This window comes from Gadus macrocephalus, chromosome 5 (assembly GCF_031168955.1).
Source record: "Gadus macrocephalus chromosome 5, ASM3116895v1".
Classification (NCBI taxonomy): domain Eukaryota; kingdom Metazoa; phylum Chordata; class Actinopteri; order Gadiformes; family Gadidae; genus Gadus; species Gadus macrocephalus.
This window is the reverse complement of record NC_082386.1, coordinates 17,026,507-17,050,049: the sequence shown is the minus strand read 5'-3', so window position 1 is coordinate 17,050,049 and position 23,543 is coordinate 17,026,507. Positions and strand designations below refer to the sequence as shown.

At 43.6% G+C, this 23,543-nt stretch overlaps 2 protein-coding genes and 2 long non-coding RNA genes across 9 annotated transcripts; 3 read left to right on the top strand and 1 right to left on the bottom strand.

Moving 5' to 3' along the window:
- Positions 1–1,411, top strand: gng7 (guanine nucleotide binding protein (G protein), gamma 7). The gene is made up of 3 exons (XM_060052861.1): positions 1–19; positions 254–369; positions 980–1,411. Exons 2-3 carry the CDS (start codon positions 289–291, stop codon positions 1,103–1,105), a joined length of 207 nt encoding a protein of 68 aa, XP_059908844.1. The 5' UTR covers positions 1–19; positions 254–288; the 3' UTR covers positions 1,106–1,411.
- A 533-nt stretch (positions 1,412–1,944) lies between these two features.
- LOC132458282 (interferon-induced protein 44-like) lies at positions 1,945–8,996 on the bottom strand. Its single transcript, XM_060052859.1, has 8 exons — positions 8,950–8,996; positions 5,810–6,306; positions 4,890–4,941; positions 4,436–4,631; positions 4,102–4,254; positions 2,859–3,024; positions 2,648–2,748; positions 1,945–2,245 (listed from the first exon to the last, which is right to left on the bottom strand). The coding sequence occupies exons 2-8, from the start codon at positions 6,291–6,293 to the stop codon at positions 2,027–2,029; spliced, it is 1,371 nt and encodes a 456-aa protein (XP_059908842.1). The 5' UTR covers positions 6,294–6,306; positions 8,950–8,996; the 3' UTR covers positions 1,945–2,026.
- A 2,279-nt stretch (positions 8,997–11,275) lies between these two features.
- On the top strand, positions 11,276–16,304 carry LOC132458281 (uncharacterized). Of its 2 annotated transcripts, none has more exons than XR_009525883.1 (3): positions 11,276–11,307; positions 13,417–13,463; positions 13,847–16,304. It is a non-coding gene; the product is annotated as an uncharacterized LOC132458281 (long non-coding RNA). The 2 variants fall into 2 exon arrangements; XR_009525882.1 differs by lacking the exon at positions 11,276–11,307 and adding an exon at positions 13,256–13,326.
- A 1,193-nt stretch (positions 16,305–17,497) lies between these two features.
- LOC132458280 (uncharacterized) lies at positions 17,498–20,857 on the top strand. Of its 5 annotated transcripts, XR_009525879.1 has the most exons (8): positions 17,498–17,607; positions 17,942–18,227; positions 18,382–18,418; positions 18,515–18,597; positions 19,255–19,456; positions 19,741–19,819; positions 19,992–20,079; positions 20,297–20,857. It is a non-coding gene; the product is annotated as an uncharacterized LOC132458280 (long non-coding RNA). The 5 variants fall into 5 exon arrangements; XR_009525877.1 differs by lacking the exons at positions 17,498–17,607; positions 17,942–18,227; positions 18,382–18,418; positions 18,515–18,597 and adding an exon at positions 18,927–19,037; XR_009525878.1 differs by lacking the exons at positions 17,498–17,607; positions 17,942–18,227; positions 18,382–18,418; positions 18,515–18,597 and adding an exon at positions 18,927–19,037 and having other exon boundaries at positions 19,969–20,079.
- The last annotated feature ends 2,686 nt before the right edge of the window (positions 20,858–23,543 follow it).

Below are 23,543 nucleotides of genomic sequence, written 5' to 3'. Positions count from 1 at the left end.
ATTTCTGCACATCTGTCAGGTAAAGTGTTGCAAACACATTTTTTTATGTGCTTGTGTGTGCGTCGGCATCAAAGTATAATTTACATATTTACATTTAGTTCATGCCCCTGTCCCGTAAACAAATGCCATAATACAGTGTCGCAGTACCCACAGTCACCACACGAAGGTGCTCTATTGTCTCACTATAGTGGCTGTAATATATGTCCTGCCGAAGCGCACATAGATAATGATCTCTCTCTCTCTCTCTCTCTAGATTTCTCCGCTGTGGGTGTAGTCTGATGGATCAACATGTCTACCAATAACAGCATAGCCCAGGCCCGGAAGCTGGTGGAGCAACTGAGAATCGAGGCCGGGATGGAACGCATTAAGGTACGCAGTGATGCTCACTTCAGGTGTTTGTTTCTGAGTCAGGTTCATGATTACTCATATCATTTTTTTGGTTTTGTTTTCCTCTCCTCTCCTCTCCTCTCTTCTCTCCTCTTTTCTCCCCTCCTCTCTCCTCCTCTCCTATACTCCCCTCTCCTCTCTATCCTCCTCCCTCTCCTCTCTCTTCTCCCCTCTCTCCTCTCTTCTCCCCTCTCTCCTCTCACCTCTCCTCTCTTCTCTCCCCTCTCTCTTCTTCCCTCCTCTCCCCCGACCTTTCTCTCCTCTCCTCCCCTCTCTCCTCTTCTCCTCTCATCTCCGCCTCTCCTATCCTTTCCTGTCCTCTCTCTTCTCCCCTCATCTCCTCTCTCCTCCTCTCTCTCTCCTCTTCTCCTTTCTCCCCCTCTTCTCTCCCATTCTCTCTCCTCCCCTCTCTTCTCTCTCCTCTACTCTCCTCCCCTCTCTTCTCTCCCCTTCTCTCTCCTCTTTTCCTTTCTCCCCCTCTCTTCTCTCCCCTTCTCTCTCCTCTTCTCCTCCCCTCCCCTTCCCTCTCTTCTCTCTCCTCTCCTCCTCTCCCCTCCTCTCTTCTCTCCTCTCCTCCCCACCTCACCTCCAGGTCTCTAAAGCAGCATCAGACCTTATGAGCTACTGTGAGCAGCATGCCCGTAGCGACGCCCTGCTGGTCGGGCTGCCCGCCTCGGAGAACCCCTTCAAGGACAAGAAGCCCTGCATCATCCTATAGTCGCAAATACACGCACACACACACACACACTCCAAAAAAAACAAAACACACACACACATACCATATCATACCGTACACACATTGAACATGCACATAGACAAAACCCTTCCCTGTACTCGATTTTGTTTACCAATTAACATATGAACAAAATATACGCACACACACACACACGTACGTACCCACGTACGCACACTTGTCTCTATCTTGCCTTGATTGATTCTGAAGATAAGATATCTATTTTTTGTAAGTGTTTTTTCTCTGATGTGCCATATCTTATTCTTTCTTGCACACGTATTTGTTGGATATTGCTGTTTAAAAAGAAAAGAAAAAGAAAGTGTTTAAGATGTAATAAATAAAAAGATAATAAAAAAGTGTTGACCCTCTTCTGGGGCAAATTCTTTCATGGCGTCGCAGCTCATGCAGGACTGAGTTTGTTGTTCCATCGTTCTGAATGACATTTATTGTGGGTAAACACTCCCAGCAGGATATATATATATATATACACATCCAGAGAACCTCCTTATTCATGATTCATCGAATACTGACCGACTCTTCATCTTTTGCATTGTCGAGATTAATTTGTTTTAGGCTTGGAATGTAATGTAGGCCTGATTCTGGATTAATTTTTATAACGTTTAAGAAAGCAAGCAAACAAAAACAGGAGCTATTGGTAAAGATTAGGCAGACCTTTTGAGATGAGATTCCAACAAAACAACTCAATACATTTTATTACATTGTTCAATAGTAGAATAGAACAAAATGTATGAATGAATTAAACGGGGCCACGTAGCCCTATTCTATTTTCCCTATCTTATTTAAAATATTCTAATGAAAACTGATTAAACAGCACAATTTTCTTTAATTATTTACCATAATCTATTCAAACAAAGATATCTAAGCATTACAAAATGCAGATTTAACTTAATTTCTGTTCTTGGACATCTTTTGCTCAGTGTCGGACATCTCTTGCTCACTCTCCGGCTGGTTCTCGAAGAAGCTGTCGGCGCAGCGGAGCATCTGCTGCACAGCGTTGAGCAGCAGCAGGTCTGTGCTCAGCTCCAGCTCCAGCTCCTCGCTGTAGTTCTTCACCGGCAGCACGCAGCACAGAGGGATGCCCAGGGCCGTGCTGAGCTGCTGGGCCTGAACGGCTCAGGGAGAGAGCGCAGACAAAAAACACCATTAGTTAATTTAGTGTACTTATAGTATCTTTCACTTTCATCCGTTTTTAGTTATTTTTTGATTTTGTTATACTTTATTCATCCCATCTCGGATTAATAAGGCGGAGTATAAAACACAAACAAAGCATAAAATAATGTGTACATCTTCATAAGCGCTTTGGATGTGATGATATGAGATAGTAGCAGTTCCATTAGCGTCCTCTGGGTGGCCTTTATTGGTATTATCACCGTGTGCCTCTTGTGATAAGCATTTCTAAAACAGACTGCCCTGGCGTATTTCTATAGGCCTATCTAATTTAATCGGTTAAATCTGCCTCATTAAAAAGATGGACGAATGTGGAACGCCTTCAGAGTCCGACAGTACCTTCTTGTAGATGTATTCACTGCGGTAAATGTTGGACAAGTTCTCCTTTACAAGGGGACAAGCTTCATCCACTTTGGTCATGAGAAGAAGTTGGGGAATGTCTACAGGAGAATCAAACAGATTGTAATGTAATGTACATTTATTTCAATTGGATTGGATTAGAGAGAGGGACAATGAACGGTCCAACTGATTAGAAGTTAGTCTAGCTCACTCATCAGGTTGGTCCTCTTGCGGATGGCGGCCATCTTCTCGATGATCTCGTCGCAGAGCAGTTGGCACATGTCAAACACGTACACCACACAGTGGATCTGCTCCTTCAAGGTGGAAGTCTTCCTGTAGCAGGGGGCGTCCTCCTGTAGGGGTGTGCCGGGACTAAACTACAAGATGTAGAACGCTGTGTTAAAGTACATTAAAGTAAACATAGGAGCCCATTTATGATTGGAATATGTCGCAACAACTCCTAACAACGTTGTGCCTCTGCGTTCCAATACATCATCCCAGCTCCATCTCTCTGAAATATCAATGTCTGTTATTAGTTTACGATTAATAACCCTGCTCATCAAGATTTAAAAGGACCTTCAGATAAACGAGCACTCTTCCCCACCCCATATAAGTGCTCTTTATTTATTTAGGTAGTTTTTCAACTTGTGGCCACTCAAACCTCTGTACAATTAGAGCCACACATTTCCCACATTCATACACACATGCATCCACTGGCAGCGGTGTCAGCCAAGGACACAGCAAACATGGCATGGTGTCGGTTTGCTCAGGGACATCTTGCGCTTTTTTTGCTCCCAGACGAACATTCCAACTCGTTATCATACTAAACATATCCCAGATCCATTTTACACCATGGCATGAAACTTTATGAAGTTTTCTAACATTAATATGAGTTCCCCTAGCCTGACTATGGCCCCCCAAGTAGCTAGAAATGGCGTAGCAAGGACACCGACGCAGTCGTTTGAGATTCATAATATCGTCTGGATGCGCACACAGCTTTTGGCCATGATAATATATATATTATATGATATAGATATCTATGTATTATGTGATATTATTTAGATATAGTGCTCCTTGACACCCGCCAGAGCACCCAGAGTGTTTGAGAATATTTACAGAACACGGCCAAAGGCTGTGTGCGCCTCGCCATTGCGATACATCCACTGTAAACAGAGCACATGGTACCGTGGCCGCAAGCTGCTCAGGTCCACGCTCCCACTCTCCTCCTTGACCCGCCTCTCTCCTCATTTGCATTAAAGCTACAGACACCGAAACAGCGCGTTTGGGGAAAGCTCAATGTGCGACTGCCTCGTAGGGGCTGTAATTCTGTACCCGGGCTGAATTTTGGGAACGTCTTCAAATACTGTGTTAGAGGCCCACTAATACCTATATTAAAGCATCCATAAAGTACCATGCCATGGGACCTTTAGGTTCTTATGGTCTCTGTAATGAACCTGATAGCGGTCGGCTATGCGGCCCTTGTAGATGTTGTAGAGGTCGTCCACGTCCAGCCCAGCTTCTGGTTGGCTCTCCAGACCCATGGTGTCACACAGAACCAGGGGCAGCTTCTTCCCCCCTCTCCCTGCCCTGATGGGGAAGCTGCGGAACTGTGGAGCGATAAGAAACACGTTGAAGGGAGCAACGAATCTTACCTACAGTCACTTTTCATCTTTCATAGACGGCACAACCCTGCTTTGTGTTTCTTATATAGTAATTCTTTGAGCCCTATTATTCCACACACTGAGTGCTGACGCCTGGCCCCTGGTTAACCCCCTCTCTGGTTCTGACCTGCGTGGTCACACTCTTGCCACACACTCCGCTGATGGCCTGAGAGGTCATGTGGCCTCGGAACACAGAGTTGATGGAGTTGAAGAAGCTGGACTTCCCGGCGCCCACCGGCCCCACCAGCAGCACTCGGACCTGGGTCACACCGCTGAGCTCAGGCTGGTACTCCTGGATCTTCTTCATCAGTTCCTGTTTCCTCCTGCAGAAAGACGAAGCAGAAATATTCATTTTGTAAAAGGCTTGTCATTACGAAGAAGAAGAAGAAGAGGAAGACGAGGAGAACAAATAACAATCTTTAAAGGTTAAATAAATAATAAATACAGAAAATAATAGATACAATTAAAGAACGAATAGAGATGGAGCTGCATAAAAGGAAGTATGTGAAAATGTAGTTGCCAACACGAATAATAATATTTCATCAAATGATGACATGATTACAGTGATTATTTGTACATACTTAATAGTCCAGTCAGTAGCCCTCCATGGCTTGGCCAAGAAGCCCCCAATATCTACAGGAATAAATAAGATTCATTATGCAACATCTAGTAAATCTAAAGATGATCAGGTTCTCTGATCTGTTCTGTAACATGAAATATGATAAGATAGGTAATGTATTAACCTGTTCTATAACATTAAATATGATAAGATAGGAACTGTATGAACCTGTTCTATAACATGCAATATGATAAGATAGGTACAGTATTAACCTGTTCTATAACATGAAATATGATAAGATATGAACTGTATTAACCTGTTCTATAATATGAAATATGATAAGATAGGTACTGTATTAACCATGTCCTATAACATGAAATATGATAAGATAGGTACTGTATTAACCTGTCCAATAACATGAAATATAATAAGATAGGTACTGTATTAACCTGTCCTATTATTACATGAAATATGATAGGGCTGCACGATTATTGCAAAAATTATTATCACGATTATTTTGATCAATATTGATATCACGATTATTTACCACGATTATTCATTGAAAAAAAAATCTTTCGAATCTTTCGAAGCAAACCAAGCGCTCCCAGGGAGCGCTTGGTTTGCTTTTCAGCGGAGGTAGAGCGTATACTGCATGGGCGGGGCTCGTTTCTTTTTTCGTTTTCTTTTTTTTGCGGATGCATTATTTAAAAAAAATATCGCGAAAATATCACGAGAACACTACGTGTCATCGTGGGACGCAATTATCGTCATCGCGATAAAAATTCGATATATTGTGCAGCCCTAAAATATGATGAGATGTGTGTGTAATGTGTGTGTATCTGACCGCTACCTCTGTCTATTCCTATAGCTTCTCTGCAATCCGTCCAGTGCTTTGGTTTAGTTTATAGACACTGAGGAGAAGCAGGCCCAGAGACCGCTCACCTTCCACTCTGTACGCCTCCAACTCCGTGAGGGCCAGGTCGTCTCCGTGCATGTCCACCGGCTTGAAGGTGTAGCCTTGCCCTGGGTAGGAACCCACGAAGGCTGCATCTTGTGCCAGGAACTTCAGCGCCCCGAAGTCTGGCCCCGCTGCCCTGTCGGTGAAGCCGTACTTGCCGTCGTCGCTGGCCACTCGCTGCGGTGCGTTCCCCTTGCCATTGCCGAGGCTGTACAGGAAGGCCTCGCCGTCGCTGACCAGAACCCGGCTCTGGCTGTAGTCCTTCGCGGTGTACGCTCCGAACACGTAGCCAGACTTGTTGTAGGCGGCCAGCAACGTGGGCCCCTGTTTGTCACAGCGTTGGTGGAAGCTGGCGGAGGCGTAGCCGTGGACGCTGGCCTTGTACAGCAGGTGGAGACGGACCTGGCCGAACAGAGACAACAGCTTCTTCTCCTGGTCGCTGGACAGGCTGGACTTCACCACGGACATGATTTATGGAGGGCTGGTGGGGACGGAAGAAAGGCCACCACATACCGCAGTTATGTGGTTAAAATAGCCTCTTTAGGACATGGTGACAGTGCTGATGCCTGCTTTATGGGCATGGAGTTTGGCCTTTTCTCTCTAGTCACTTTTTTAAACAGTGTTGCAAATTTTGAAATTCTGTTTAAAAAACCTTGCATGTGCACATACTCAGAGAGACACAAAAACACAGAAATGTTTAGCCAACAGTGAACCATGTCGGACATGCAGAATCCTTGAATACAATCTAGAGCAGGGCTCGAGACAGCATATGTGGGTCTCAAATGTGAGACCCTAACTTTAGGGTCTCACAACAAAAGCAGAGTAACAACAAAAGCAGAGTGAGTAGCAACATGTTGCTGCAGCAGTGAACTCTGTCAGTAACACGGAGCACACAGTCCCAGAATTAAAAAAGAAGTGGTCTGACATAAAGGTACATATTTTTATGTACCAATAATTCGTTATGGTCCCTGAAGAACCTCTCCCTCCGAATCCTGCCATTTGCATGGTCCTCCAGCAGTGCCAGCAGTGCCATGGTGCAGCATTACGCATGGGGCTCACCGCTGTATTTATAGGGTTACGGTAATAAGACTGACGAGAACACCTTGGATAATCAGTTTGTAATCACCCACGTAAATTGTTCTTGAACATAACCCCTTTTTAATGCCTGATTTGTCATAAAAAGCATCAAGAGGAACGGACAATAATATAACGATTGTGATGAGGAGTATGTGGCTTGGTTTTCCACACTTGGGATTTTATTGACATTTGATTATGTGTTTACAGTGTCACATAAAAATATTATGTTATCGACACATGTTGGACGGATGCTTTATTCCATGCAGTCGCGTCGTCAGTGGACAGTATAGAGTGGCGAAGTCACGCCCCTTCCGGTAGGGCTCATGGGACCTATGAGATCGAAAAATATGAATGGGTGTCAATGGAGAGAAAATAATTATTTTCTGGTCCCGGTCTTTATATGCCCTGGATTACACATATGTTGTTTGTGGATTTAAAGGATAATTTTTCATGCAAAGAGTTCGACCGTTTATTGTGCAATTGTTCAGATAAAGGCTGTAGAGAAAACACAACGAGAAAGACTACACGGCTCGTATGTGACGTCACGCTCCCTGCGACTGGCGTGGAGAAGACCGACAATCTTCCCATCGGCATAACTGAAACTCTGCACGTGCCCCGACTTATAATGGTTTTCACCTCTTTCGATGCTTTTATCCTCCCCTTGGAAAAAGCGGTGAAGTGGGGCAGAGAGATCGCCATCTCTGTGCCGAGTTCCAAGGGCGGGTGTGGTGACGTATATCATATGCGTCGAGAGCAGCGAAGAGCTGTAGTTCACAAAGCGGCCTCACATAAAACCTAAAATAATCAAATCCATAAACAACATATGTGTAATCCAGGGCATATAAAGACTGGGACCAGAAAATAATTATTTTCTCTCCATTGACACCCATTCATATTTTTCGATCTCATAGGTCCCATAAGCCCTACCGGAAGGGGCGTGACTTCGCCACTCTATTGAGTGACGGGATAAAATATAGACAATTTTGATTTTGAATTTTGATTTCGATTCTAAGGAGATGTTTCTGGAGTTATAACTGAGAAATAACGCAGTTGACTTGAATCATTCTGATTACATAGATTTAACGCATGATACGGGTTGAAATTAAATGTATGAAGGGCGATGATAAAACATAATCGTTCTTCTCACTCTACAATTCTTCTGTCTGACTTCAGTTCACCACCACACCATCTGTATCGCCAATTCTCCTTTTCCTCCAAACCATGCGTACGCATAGCCATAGGTCAGAGTTTGCTTAGGGCTGCGCACATTCTCCCGTCAAGTTGATTTTTTATCGATCACAACCTTGGCGTGGAAAGTCACGTAAGCCAATTTCAGCCCCGTTTTTTTTTTCACGGTTATAAATGAGACCCCAGATGTTGCCCAGGCCTGATCTGGAGACATTTGTTATACAGTAATTCTACCAATAGATGGCACTGTTGCTATTTACTGCCTCTGCTTGTCAAGAGATAAGTCAATAAAGCTGTATCCACGTCGTTAACGCTGTATGCTCAAGCACGCTGATTAAAAAGTTAAAGTTAAGTCCAATAGATAGTGGCAACTAAAGTACCTTTGAAATGCATCTGCATTCAAATCTAAATGATCTAATACAGTAGCCTATATTTAGACATTTAAGACTCGTTCTTAAATGTTAACAAAGCAAAGCAAATAAACCAGTAGGCCCTAGGCCTAAATAACCCAACTCTTAACATTTATCATTTAATGTTCTTAAAACATTTATATTGTATAGTATTACTATGTGAAAAGCTTTAAAAGATTTAATCCCTTATCATAATGGTTTGGTTTATCAAAACGTTTTTTTTTCTCGTTTTATTTGAACGTGTAGGCCTATTTGCACGCTATTCAGACTATGAAATAACGTGCAAATACATTCAAATACAAATCCGAGTCGAAGAGAAAGTGAATGTAGGGCCTAATTGGTTGCGCCACAACTAAATGCAAAGTATCAAATAACCATTATATTGTAGCCTATCGTATTATTCATCGTCGTAGATATTTGCCTTCATTTTATCCCAAGAATAAGCCTACCTGAAATAGTAAAGGCAGCTACACAGTTATTCTCCAGGTTTAGACTTCGTTGCGTCTGCTCTTCTTCCTCGTGTCAGTGAGAAGAAAGAAACCGAAATCCTGAATTAGCCGTTATATAGTCGACGTGAGCAACGCGCGTAAACGACGCGAGTGACGCGATCGACGCGCTTCCTTTCAGGCATATACATCCGTACGCCTCGTTTCCACATAGGCTACGTATGTTTTTCGTATCCGTGCTTCCAAATTTACGGAAGGGGGCGCTAGTGTTTTACGTACGGACATGAATTTATTTATGGTCGGCCAAAAAGATTGGGGAACGTATGATAATGGCCGTTTTTAGGAGACCGGTACTTTGGAACATGAGGATCGACAACAGAGATAAAAACAAAACCAACCAGGCTTGGAAAGAGATCGGCGAGGAGTTTGGCCTGCCAGGTACTTACATGTTTTGTGAAAAACATAAAAACTTTCATACGGTATCTCCGTAAAACGACGGCGAAAGTAAAATTTTTTGAACGTGTATTTCGGACCTACCGGACAGACATTTTACGGAGGGGAGTATCGGAGGAAAAACGGACATTACGGAGAATCACATATGAATGAATGGACTTTCGGTCGGAGACGGTTGGATCGCATACGAAAATGTAGGCTACGTATGTGGAAACGAGGGCTATATTTCGTAAAGAAACTTCCCGAAACGGGGGTGTCCTCAGCAATCAGGTGGATTGCTATAAAACTGCAGGGATGAAAGCAGACGGGGCCAGTGGGCCAGATAGGCGAACAGAGTTGGGGTCGCTGTCGGTCGCGAATCAGAGCTACGTGGTAGGCCTACTCTTCGTCGTGGCATTGCTCCCTCAGTGGAGGGATAGTGTTATTGTTTGTTTCCGTCTGAACATAGGACACAAGTCAGTCAGTAAATGCATTTTATTTATTATTCATTATCTTTTATTATAACTAACAAATCAATCAATACTTTCGATATAATATCACTGCGTGTGAGATGTTCAATGAATATGGGAATATACAAACACAGATCAGAAACAAATGGTGGCACAATCTTTAATCTCTTCACACAAATGATACACTTTGTCAGAGGCGTACAGACTAAAATGTCAATCAGTCAATTTCTAATACACGTATTTAAAATACATATTTCAAATACAAAATAGGCTACTATTTTGTAATTTGTATTTTATTGAGATGATAAATGCCTGCGTATTTTGTACCAAAATACTTCAGTGTTGTGTTTTTTTGGTATTTTCAAAATACTGTAAAATACTTTCGGTCAAACACCTTGATGACATCTATCTATCTATCTATATGTAAAGCACGAAATCCCTGTTTCTTCAGTCTGTTGCTAAAATGCAGGTTGATTACACCTTATGCGACACGTTGGAACTCTATGTGACAGCCTTCATCAGCTCTGCAGCATCCGCGAGACACTCCCTGTTCTCATGAAAAAGTTAAACATGGCATTATTTAAGGATGCAGACACGGAGTAGGCCTACATCGAAGAATATAAGTCCTGAAACCCTTTGCGCAGGATCGATTGCAGAGCCAGTCACCATGCTTTTATGCAGAATTATTTCAGACCTCATTTGCAGAAGAGGCACAGCTTGAAGCTCTGCATACCAACAACCTCAGTTTCTGCTTACACCTTCTGCATGACATAGTGGATGGTTTCCAGGGGGGGGGGGGGGGAGGGGAATACAAACTATCGATATAGTTTGTATCTATATTAAGTTAATCTTTGGTGTGTGTCTATTTTGTGTGTTTATCTTTATGGTGTGTATCTGGGGTGTATCTATGGTGTGTGTGTGTGTATCTATATGGTGCACTGTATACCTATGGTGTGTGCGTGTATATATATGTTTTTTATCTATCGTGTGTGTGTGCATATGGTTTGCATCTATATGTTGTGTGTATCAATATTGTGTGTGAATATATATGTGTGTATCTGGTGTGTGCGTGCATATGGTGTGAATCTATATGGTGTATTGCTGTGTGTCTTTATGGTGTTATTGTCTGTATGGTGCGTCTGGTGTGTGTGTGTGTGTGTGTGTGTGTGTGTGTGTGTGTGTGTGTGTGTGTGTGTGTGTGTGTGTGTGTGTGTGTGTGTGTGTGTGTGTGTGTGTGTGTGTGTGTGTGTGTGTGTGTGTGTGCTGTTGCAACCCGGCCGTTGCCAATTAAGGAGATGAAGAGCACCTGAGGAACCGCTGGAGAAGCAGCTTAAATAGCCTGCTTCTCCACTCATTTGGGTTACTCTCAGCCATGTGGCTCGTGCCGGGAGGGAGCCGAGTGAGAGACAGTCGCGGGAGCGGGAGCGGGAGCGGGAGAACCCTCACCCATTTTTACCGCGTAAGTGGAAGAACTTTCGTTGTCTTTTGTTTTACCTTTTTTAAGTGAGGTGAACGAATAAAAACCGTTGACCCGCAACCCTGCTTGGAGCGTCTCCTATTAAATGTCCAGCCGCCGACGATCGGGGTTGCCACTGTGTGTGTGTGTGTGTGTGTGTGTGTGTGTGTGTGTGTGTGTGTGTGTGTGTGTGTGTGTGTGTGTGTGTGTGTGTGTGTGTGTGTGTGTGTGTGTGTGTGTGTTAGGCGATGACTCCAGTTTAACCAGTGAATGAGTCTCTCTGGTCTCTTTTGATGAAAGCTTCCTTCTCACTCCTCGAAGGGCCGTTCAGGATGTTGCCAACTTGTTACGTCCACACCAGGAGCGACCAAAGCTTACAAAGTTTCGCTGCGAATATTTCTGTTCGCTTTGGTCGCTCAATTCGCTCATGGCGTACAATTCAATTATGCAGACGCATTTAAAGGAGCCGTATGCTTTTAGTACCTGTACTAAAAGCATACGGCTCCTTTTAAATGCGTCTGACAGCCATATCAAAGAGTGAACTCTCCCATACACTTTGGCCATATTGCCGAGACGGTTTTGCTTGTTGGATAAAGTGATTCGACAACAAGTAGGACAGTGATTCCCCCCCAATATAAAAAAAACTCCTAAAATGTAGGCTAATTACAACCGAGAACAAAAAACCCTGCGTGCTGTAAGTAGGCTAGTTAAAATATGTTTCACTGATCTGCATCGGCAAATCATGATCTGCACTCATTCGTCGCACTCAAAACAAATAGACATCGGCGCACATGGCTAATTTGCATACGTGCACAGGACTGGTTGGCTCAGCAAGGCAAATAATGGAACATATCTATCTAGGCCTATCTGTCTATCCATCAACGCGTGTCTAGTTTTAATGTGATGTATTGTGTGTATGTCCAGTCAGACTTGTTCTGTGTGGTCTTGTAGGCTACTGTCCTGTGTGGGCCGAACCACCTAAATGGATTCCCGACGATTTGTGTCGTTTGGTATTAATAATGACTTGACTAGGATCTATCTAGACTACTTAATTAACAATAATTCACCTCAGGCTCCGTGAATAGTGGGGAATAGAGGGATGAAAGACAAGAGATATATCCCTTGTCATTTATCCCTCGTCTTGTCGATTTAGTTTGTTTATGTGACTATTTCAAAAACTTGTTTTAGCCCTCAGAGCAGATGTTCTCGAGTGGTAACATCGCCCTCTGCTGTCCACATCCGCTCACTACACACAGAGACGCAAGATCACGCACACACTCACACGCGCACACAGTAAGGTGAATTGAATGGAGACTTCTTTCGTTTTGAAGTATGAATCTAAATCAGACTCACCCCTTTAATTAAAATGAGGGAGGTAATTTAAGATCAAACACAGAGCTGAAATAGCCTCTCACTGTTGCGAACAGAGGCCGCCGAGTTTTACTAATTAGCTCCCCTGCCGCAGCTCGCCTAGAGTGGTTTTCTTAAAGGCACCCAGTGCAACTTTATGTAAACATTCAATGAAAAATATACATTAAATTTCTAGTCTTTTTTTACACGTAGTAAGTTTCAATAACTCCATACCATTACATATCGACATTCAAGGAGCAAAGATGAGACGTCGTTGTGTGGTGAGAACTGATAGAAAATCGTAAACAACAATCGCCGGTGGGGAGAAGCCATTTTTCCATTGACTGGAAGCCTGCTTTATTTATTGTAGGTTACAAAAAATAAAGAAAATGGTAGCATTGTTGTTGTTATCGATTTTGTATCAGTTCTCACCACACAACGACGTCTCATCTTTGCTGCTTAAATGTCGGTATGTAATGGTATGGAGTTATTGAAACTTACTACGTGTAAAAAAGACTAGAAATTGAATGTTTATTTTTAAGCCTCGAAAGTTGCACTGGGTGCCTTTTTTAATAAGTTAATTGGTTGCATCTGGTGCGTTTCACTTAAGAGGGAACCGGACAGTACGTTGGGGTCCTCCACTGTTTGGCAGTGTAGCGTCTCCCAAACGCGGTAGGCTATGTTAGTGTTCCCAGAAACCATATCGTGTGTGTACTGTTTGGTTGAGGTCTGACTTATTTGTCATCTCTTCCTGTTTCACAGGTTAAAGACTTTTTGAAGTAAAGAAGAGCATCTCATCTGAACCTGATGTGAGTAGAATTGTGTGGCAAAGCACAACTGATGTGACTTGTATGTTGAATAAAATATGAGGAAATCGGGGATTGTGGCGGATTATCTCATTTGAAATTTAAATAATGATTCTACCTGAAAGTTTTTAAGGACTATACATTTAAACTTGTCAAAGTAAGAGGTAAATCACTCTTGACTAATGAAAGCCAAATAATTAGTATAATTTATATAAAAAAGATGGATCAGTTATTTATCTTAATCATTATTTAAAAGTTGGATGATCCCAGAAGCCCTGAATTTGTATTGTCATTCATTTATCTGATTTAATGGAGATGGTAGTTGTTGAACTGTGGGACTGTGCCCTAGTTTGGGGAACATGAGTAAACTGTTCCTTCCTTCAAAGGTCTATCATGGATATTTAACTGCAATTCTGTGAGTATCCCAATTTAACCATGAAGATGAACTGCAAACTGTAAGTCAAAAGTTTCTCATTACTCTTGGGCACATTGATGTATTTTGGCTTCCTGGTGAGTTAACCCGTTACCAGAAGGTTGATCTGAGTAGTAAGGATGTTTTATTGGTTCATGGGTCACTTAGGAGTTTGGTTTATGTTGGTTTTAATGATTTGTTGAAATGGTTACGGGCTTCAAGTTATTGTTGTAAGCTGGGGTAATGGGTTGGGTTCTGACGTCTTCTGTCTTCTTTCCTTTACTTTCCTGAGCTCTGCATCTTCATCACATGAGTGTTGCTTTACTGATGAGGGTGTGGTCTGAGTGAGCGGAGGTGCATACTGGGATACAGAGCTGTCTGAAGTCTACAGGTCTGTAGACACGCCCCCTCAGGGGGAAACCGAGTGTTTGAGAAACCGTCGTGACGTCAGTTACATGGACTAGAATGTTCTTTAAGATGGAGACAGGGATTCAGAAGGAGAAACACCAGGGGGAGATGAAGGGGCTCCTCATCTCAACAGCTAAAACACAACTTCAGTCTGACACAGAGATCCATGGAACACATTCAACAGTCCCCTCCAGACATCGTGACTCCTCAGGAACAGTTTCATTTCCAAGAAGGTCTAAATTGGGGCCATTACAAGATGGATCCTGCTCCTCAAGAGCCACCCCCCTCCACTGGCTGGTCTTCTGAACAGATGACCTCCTTCCTGTCCTCAGGCTGACTAAAGCTGCACCGTTTGCATCTGTGAAGGCCTCTCATTCAGGAAACCACTGGACTACAAAGACATGACTTCAGAGACGTTGAATCAACCTGGGACACATTTTGGAGACGCCAAGCATAATCCATCACCAATGTGGGACGCCACTGAAGAATGTTGTACATAATTTACGTCTCTGGAGACATTGGTTGTTCTGTTCTGGGTGCCCTGGCAGGAGAGCTGGGGTTGGATGATGGAATGTTATTTGGCATGAGGTTTTTACCCTGCATGATTGTTTGGCCTTTTATGGCTCAGTGGTGTGTGTTTGGGTTTGTTTTGAGATGGATGATTTGAGTATCGCTATAGGGTTCTACTGTGTCTCCCCCTCACACCTGGCATGGGGTTCTACGTGCGTGTGTCCGGCTTGCTTTGACAGTGATAATGTTCATACAGGGGTCTGTGTGATTGGCTTGGGATATTGGAATGGTCAACTAAATCATACCTGATGGACGGCCAACACCCTGGGCAGGAAGGAGAGTATCCAACTCAAGTGTAAAAGGATGCAAGCGGCGTGTTCAGATCAGTGACTTCAAACTAGGACTACACCAATCAGGATCAATGGAGGATGGACACCTAAAGGAATTCCAAAAGGAGAGTCTGATGTTGGAAACGGACCTAAATGGATAGTCAAGATAACCTTCAGACCTGTAATGAGACGGCTCTTCCTACCTGGCTGGATTGATGGAGAGCCCTGTGGATCTTGTCTTGCTCTCAGTTGCACGTCTTCTCAGGCTGAACTGTACTTGTTTCGGACAGGACTAGCTGAAAGATTGGTTCCCTTAAATCAGAACCAATCTGGGAACTCCAACTAGTGCGCTCTTCGAGCTGAAGTTGTGCTCTTCAGCTGAGGAGGTAAGGAAACCTTCACTGGGGCTTCAAGGTGTAAAGAGGAGGATGTTTCAAAGTGTTCCATGGTATTCTGATGAAGACCGTTGTTGTGTTCCACTGGCTGAGAGGAAGAACCCTCACATCTTCCTCCCGGCCTCTCCTCTGAAAATCCTGGCGCCATCTTGAAGGATATTCCAGCTCATGTAACTGATGTCATGACAGATTCTCAAACACTTGGTTTCTCCTGAGGGGCGTGTCTATAGAACTGAAGACTTCAGAAAGCATTGTATCCCAGCATGCATCTATGCTCACTTGGATCACACCCCCATGAGTAGGATGCAACACTCCAGTGATGGAGATGTAGGGTTTTATAAGTAACGAGGGAGCAGACAAAGGTGATTGGAACACAATGGCATGTCAAGTCTGTAAATCTTTAAACCATGAAGATGGTTGGATAGTTCAGGAATTGGGCTTCTTTTTATTATGGGTGGTCCTTTCACTCAGATGCTCACTGGACCTGTACTTGTGTTAGCTGGCTGGCATGATTTGCTGTTGGTGATGAGGCGGTCAGGGTGACGTTGCAGGGCTATCGTCGGCTCTCTGTGAGCTCAACGTTTAGATTTGCTCTGTATGTTTTGTACCCAGAATAATCTAGATAATTGTAAAATGTAGACACGGTTTTGTATTGAATTATTTTAGGTTTAAAGTTGTTGTGGGACGTACATGGTAGTTTGGTTCTTCGTCCGGTTTTGAGTGATATAACTTGTACACACTGGGTGCATAATAATGTAAAGATACACTGAATAGTAGCAATGACCAACAGCAACAAACAGATCTCCTCAAGGTAAGTCTGTTGGCTGTGTTTTAATGAAGACCATCGCTGGACTTCAGGATCTTCCTCCGTTCAGCTCAAGGTGAGGCGCTGGTTATGTTTTTTCCTTGGTTGGTTCCGGCCGGAATGTTCGGATTCCAGTCGGACGGTTTGTGCTTCCCGCCGTGGAAGCTTCTGAGCGCGGTCACTTGATTTAGTCCCAATGGTTAGCATAGAACGTTGTAGTCTTGACAACCATAAGAAACCACCTGGCAGTTAGTTAGACGGGAGTCCCCTGAGGGAATCTGGCGGAACGTTCTGGATTGTATTTGCGTAACCTCGAGCCGTTGCCAACGGAAACAATTTTTCAGTCGTTTCCATTGCGAATTGTTCCCTTATCTTAAACGACTTTAAGTTGGATTTTAAATACACACTGACACGTACGTCGTACAATATGTTGATAATTTCCGATGGTTGCGGCGTACTTTTAACCACGATGACGTGACGGGACTCTCGCTGCGTACAAACCGGCGTTCTACTTGCGGGCCCATTTTTGACATCAGTGAAGGCTGAAAATCATTTCAACGTGGAAGACAATTTTACATTTCTTCAACGGAACAAAGCACCCGAATATGGCTTGAGTATATTTTTATTTAATATCGATACTGCTTAGTGTTCTTTGTTACTTCAGCTTTTGTACGTTCTAAATATCTGCTGTCATTAATTGCAACAGAAGTTAAACCCTACCTAATGGAATGACGTTAAACAACGACTTTGGTTCAGAGTTACACACTAGATAATTTCAAAGCTAAAATAATGGCCGTCCTTCCCACATGTTACAGTAGAAGATACTCTAGAACCGCACAAGGTTAAAAAGGTAACATGTAGTTTGTCCCAAGGTGTCTGCCTCCTCACCCAGAGCAAGACCTCCACCTCCTCACCCAGACCCAGACCTCCACCTCCTGTCAGAAGTCCTCCAGAACAGGTCAGTGCTCTGGTGTGAGTAGAGTCTGCCCACGTCAGTTTTAATGCATGGCCTGAACCACTTCTTTAAACTTGTGGACTGCTGTCTTCATTCCCAGAACGGGATACTCATGTCTGGTCTCAAGTCTTTTCTAGCCTTGAGTTGTAAAATAATAGTTAAATTAATTGTAACTCTGTTTCGGATGAGTCCATTAAGTTTATTGTTGGGCAAATGCTGATATAAATCTGCTGCTGTATCTGAAAGGTGAGGCTGGGGACCGGAGGCTTGTGGTGCCAGGATGGACCGGAGACTGAGGCTGGAGACCAGGGGCCTGCAGCACCGGACCAGAGGGTAACCATCACAAGCTCATCTGAAACACTAAAATCCACAGTAGTTTAGGTCTGGTTTTGCTCATCTTATGACTTTAAATCTGTGCCAAGCTGTGATTTGAGTTAATTCATACGGGGGTTATGTAAGGGTCATATAAGCCATTATTGTTACTAGTGCTGCTACGACCGTAGTGGATGAATTGCTGAACGCGACAATCTGCAGACGTTGTCTAATTTAAGTGTTTAAATATGTTTAACTTTGTCTTCACTTTTACAAGTGAACCTCAGATGTACGTGGTGGGGTGTGTTGCGTCCCCAGGTGATTTACTGCTGAGACCAACTGTGTTTGTAACCAGACCAGGAAACTATGTCTGGGGGAGCCGAGCTGATGGAGGAGCCGAGCTGATGGAGGAGCCGTGCTGATGGAGGAGCCGAGCTGATGGAGCTGATGGAGGAGCCGTGCTGAAGGAGCTGATGGAGGAGCCGAGCTGATGGAGGAGCCGAGCTGATGGAGGAGCCGAGCTGATGGAGGAGCCGGGCTGAAGGAGCTGATGGAGGAGCCGTGCTGATGGAGTCGTGCTGAGGGCCCTGCCTGGTGGAGGAGCTGGTGGAGGCCCTGCCTGGTGAAGGACGTCTCATGGGGTAGATGGAGCTTGACTCTGAAGTGATCATCACACTCACTGCCACTTCTCGTAGAATACTGCTCTCACAAACTACCAGCGTTTGTACCATATATACCAGACGACTACATCTGTTTTACCACATGTTGAAGCAAGACTTCCGCTGTTTGTTCCAGACCAGGACTCTGTCTGAGGAGAGCTGCTGGATTCCTCGTAAGTTTGTGTTTACTTACATGGTTGACTTTAACGGCAAAATACAGCTGTTCCTTTGACATGCGTTAACCAACTACCGCTGTGTTTTCTTACTAGAACGTGTTGCTGGTGCGGAGGCAAGCTGGTAGGGGAGCCGTGAATCTGGAGGATGACCATCACTCTACCAACAAGGATTGTAAGTTTGTATTAACCTAACAAAGTGGAAATAAAGGGCTTAAAAATAAGACAAATTGCATGTTTGTTACCAGACGTTGGGGCCAGTCTCGCGCTGTTTGTTCCAGACCAGGACTCTGGCTGAGGTGAGCTGATGGAGGAGCCAAGACTGGAGGACAACATCACTCCACCAACCAGGATCCTCCTAAGTTTGCATAAAATAAACAGAGTGGACTTGTTGTAACGCAGGATTAGTTTGTCCAGTGTTTGTACCTTGCATTAGAGCCCAACTAGTCCTGTGTTTGTTACCTGATATTAGAGACAAATTAGTACTGTGTTTGTTACCTTACATTAGAGACAAATTACGTTTGTAACCAGACCAGGAATCTGGAGGACTGATGGAGAAGCCGTACATCTGGAAGGCAAATCCTGAGGACAAACAGGACTCTACCATCAAGGATTCCTCGTAAGTTTGCATTATCTGGACATAGTGGACTAGGTAGGGGGTTGGGGTTCAACTCTCAAACCAATGTTGCCGGGTTCAAGTCCTCAGAATACAGTGATGCGTCCTTGAGCAAGGCGCCCTAAAGCCTGCCTGTTCCTTGATGACTTATCTTTGGTTCAGATAATGTTGCATCTTTTGAATATTTAACCTAATCAATGTCCTTGTTTGGTCCGGGCAGACACACCTGAGCTGAACCTCACCTGATCCTGTTTGGTCGGGGGTAGACACACCTGAGCTGAACCCGCCCTGATCCTGACATCCTGCTGGTCCCGTCTCCTCAGTTCATCTGCGCCTTGTCCTCCAGTTGACCTGCTGAGCTCAGCAGTCTGAGGCTGATGGATCAATGACCTCCAGTGGGAGTGATCTTCTTGACCCCACATGTAACCGTGTGCTTCCACACGCCTTTCCCTCACGTCTGTCACTAACCTCACTACTTCACTACTCTCTACTGCTTCCTCTTTTCTTCCTTCTCTGTGGTTCGAACCTTTACACTGAAGGTGCATCTTCCTGCCCTCAGAGGGTTTAGCGTTAGGGTTGAGAGTCAGGGACAGAGTCAGGGACAGAGCTGGTCAGGGAGGACTGCTTTTACACAAACCTCTTCACTTCCTTTCGGAATGGTGGTGACATTTCGACGTTGGGGCCAGTCTCGCGCTGTTTGTTCCAGACCAGGACTCTGGCTGAGGTGAGCTGATGGAGGAGCCAAGACTCTGGAGGACAACATCACTCTACCAACCAGGATCCTCGTAAGTTTGCATAAAATAAACAGAGTGGACTTGTTGTAACGCAGGATTAGTTTGTCCAGTGTTTGTTACCTTGCATTAGAGTCCAACTACTCCTGTATTTGTTACCTGATATTAGAGACAAATTAGTACTGTTTGTTACCTTACATTAGAGACAAATTACGTTTGTAACCAGACCAGGAATCTGGAGGACTGATGGAGAAGCCGTACATCTGGAAGGCAAATCCTGAGGACAAACAGGACTCTACCATCAAGGATTCCTCGTAAGTTTGCGTTATTTGGACATAGTGGACTAGGTAGGGGGTTGGGGTTAAACTCTCAAACCAATGTTGCCGGGTTCAAGTCCTCAGAATACAGTGATGCGTCCTTGAGCAAGGCGCCCTAAAGCCTGCCTGTTCCTTAATGACTTATCTTTGGTTCAGATAATGTTGCATCTTTTGAATATTGAACCTAATCAATGTCCTTGTTTGGTCCGGGCAGACACACCTGAGCTGAACCTCACCTGATCCTGTTGGGTCGGGGGTAGACACACCTGAGCTGAACCCGCCCTGATCCTGACATCCTGCTGGTCCCGTCTCCTCAGTTCATCTGCGCCTCGTCCTCCAGATGACCTGCTGAGCTCAGCAGTCTGAGGCTGATGGATCAATGACCTCCAGTGGGAGTGATCTTCTTGACCCCACATGTAACCGTGTGCTTCCACACGCCTTTCCCTCACGTCTGTCACTAACCTCACTACTTCACTACTCTCTACTGCTTCCTCTTTTCTTCCTTCTCTGTGGTTCAAACCTTTACACTGAAGGTGCATCTTCCTGCCCTCAGAGGGTTCAGCGTTAGGGTTGAGAGTCAGGGTTTAGAGTTAGGGACAGAGCTGGTCAGGGAGGACTGCTTTTACACAAACCTCTTCACTTCCTTTCGGAATGGTGGTGACATTTTGAAAAGATTCATTCGGGAAAATGTTTTCCTCTGCTTTCCTTTACAAAATTGTATTAAACTTCTGTCAAGTGTTTTTGTTTATATATTAAAATCCCACATTGACTTCTACATGTTTGGTGCGGTTCATTTAATTGTCCTTTAACTTGGTTAATGTCAAGCTAAACTCCTGCAATACATTTAATATAAATAATTTTTATTCAGCAATGTCCACATAATCCATTTTGTAAAAATATGAAACCTCCATATTACTACAAAAGTAAGCCTATTCATGTATTGAACAATGTACATACTACCCTGCAGGCCATTCTCTGCTAGTACGACACGTTCAATCCACCAACCCGTCTCACATCAATGTACTATAGCTACGTTGGTTCAAACGGAAAATGTAGTTTGGTGTGAGACTGTTGTCCAGCAGAGGGAGCTGTCATACACCTTAATTATACAGGAATGTGTGTATATACATTTTAAAATGTTCATGTGCTGGTCTAGTTTGTCTGCAAATAACTGCCTCCGGGAACAGGATTGGTCGAAACATATGAAGTGAAAGAAATAAAAGCCCAGTTCACCAGATCTGAGGTCAGCTGCGGTCAGATTTTGGTTCATGAATGTATTGTGTGAACGACGTCTGAGCTAGGACGGCAGGACGCGTGTATACCTGGTCGATTTGGCCCTGAACCCAGGCATCGTAATCACAGACCCTGTGTTTAATTAGCCCCGAATATAATTTTTGGGTGAAAAGTAAAAAAATATATAATTATTTATAAGTAGCCTGGTCTAGATAGTCCTTCTGGCAAGAGAATAAACAGTTTAAAAACATAACCTTTTTACCACAAGTGAATTAACCTATCCTATCCCCAGTCAGATATATGTGTGTAAAGTCTGTCTCACTTGTATTCATTTTACTCTGAAATAACTTGAATGGAACTTTAGACATTTGGGGATAAGCAGCACAGCAGTCAGGTAGTGTATTGTTTATTTAGGTGAAGCATTATGAAAAAATGTTCATGCAAAATAAAGCATTGAGCCAATTTAGCCATTTTCCTTTTCCTAAGCCCCGGATGTTTATGAAACCTAGAAACACCCCTGCCGTCGACGGCGTTCCCATCGACGGGCTGGACGTCAGGTGGCGGAGGACGGGGTCCGACGGATGGCAGGGGGCCACAAAGGGCCTCCAACGCCCCCCACTCCAGCTCATACTTAGCCTGTATCCTGTGTACTTATACTCAGCAGTAACCTGTGTACTTATACTCATACTGAGCCAGTAACCTGTGTACTTATACTCATACTGAGCCAGTATCCTGTGTACATATAGGCTATTCATACTGAGCCAGTATCCTTTGTACTCGTACTCATACTCATACTGAGCCAGTATCCTGGTTACTTATACTCATACTTAGGCAGTGTCCCGTGTACTTATACTCAGTGACGTCACAAGGCTGTTAAATTCGGGGCTAAAGCGCCTGATATTATTTAATTAGCCCTGAATATAATTTTTAGCTTTTTAGAAAATGCAATGTATTTAAGATTTAGCAGAAAGCTAAAGCAAACATAAAAGTCTTCAGTCTTGTTATAAAGGTGCTAAGAGTTGGGGCAAGTCTTAAATCCTCAGGGAGTTTATTCCAGCAATTGTTGCATAGTAACTAAATCCTGCTTTCCCATGTTTCGTGTTTACTCTGGGGATAATTAACAGATTGGTCTCAGAAGATCTTAGTGGTCTAGAAGGCTTATGCAGTGGAAGCATATCAGTTAAATATTTTGGACCTAAACCATGTAGGCCTACGGATTTATAGGTTAGCAACATGATTTTAAAATCAATTCTCTGACCAACAGGAAGCCAATGTAATGATTTAAGAATTGGTGTAATATGTTAAAATTTTGGTCTTTGTTAGAACTCTAGCAGCAGCATTCTAAACAAGCTGAAGCTTCCTTAGAGTTTGTTTTGGGAGACCTGTAAGGAGACCATTGCAGTTATCAAGCTAAGTAGTGATAAAGGCATGTACAAGTTTTTGTAAGTCTTCGGTGGAAATGAGCCCTCTAAGTCTTGCTACATTTTTAAGGTGATAATATGCAGATTTTGCAACTGATTTGATGTGAATGTCGAAATGTAAATCTGAATCCATGCCATCTATGTTATCCAGAAGCCGACTGACAGCAAGGCTGAGCACTGCATGTTTTAGAGGACGAAAGGACGGACCATCCTTGGACCAGTACCCCCTCATAAAAAAACCTTTTTGTAAGGTTCAATACCATCATTCCGTCTTCTGCTCCAGTAGAGCGTTTAATTTCCTTTGCTGGACTGATTAACAGGCCCCATAGGCGTTGTCTGAATGAAACACTGTTTGAGAGGTTAGTTGTGCTTAAAGGCATCAACTGAGGAGAAACCACTAGCTACAGTGGCTAAGGTTATACTTCTTTGCTCACACAAGGACAGCACAAGGACTTGACTTCACAAGCTTTGATAGCACACTTGAGTTTGCTTTTTTCATTTTTTTTCTGTTTTACAGTTTTTTTCTCAACTTTAAATTTTTATAGGCCTATGTTCTCTGACCTGTGAAATATTTCAGTACTATGGTGGTGACTTGACAAGATAATCTCCTACCTCAAACAAGGACATTTCCAACCTCTTGCACATTCCAAATAATAAATGATTGGATAATTTCATAATTACTGGCTTGTAATTTGCCTAACTGATTGGATGGTATTAATGTGACAACCCGATTTCTTTTATTTTTACATTTTTTTTGTATTTAGATAGATATAGGTTGTGCGGTGGCGCATTGCATTCACATCACAC

Excerpts from the sequence above, each read along its gene's own strand:
- gng7 (XM_060052861.1), top strand. The coding sequence starts at position 289 with ATGTCTACCAATAACAGCATAGCCCAGGCCCGGAAGCTGGTGGAGCAA. Across the intron at positions 370-979 it reads CCGGGATGGAACGCATTAAG|GTCTCTAAAGCAGCATCAGA; the intron begins GTACGCAGTGAT and ends CCTCACCTCCAG.
- LOC132458282 (XM_060052859.1), bottom strand. The coding sequence starts at position 6,293 with ATGTCCGTGGTGAAGTCCAGCCTGTCCAGCGACCAGGAGAAGAAGCTG. Across the intron at positions 4,255-4,435 it reads GCAAGAGTGTGACCACGCAG|TTCCGCAGCTTCCCCATCAG; the intron begins GTCAGAACCAGA and ends ATCGCTCCACAG. Across the intron at positions 3,025-4,101 it reads GCATAGCCGACCGCTATCAG|TTTAGTCCCGGCACACCCCT; the intron begins GTTCATTACAGA and ends TACATCTTGTAG.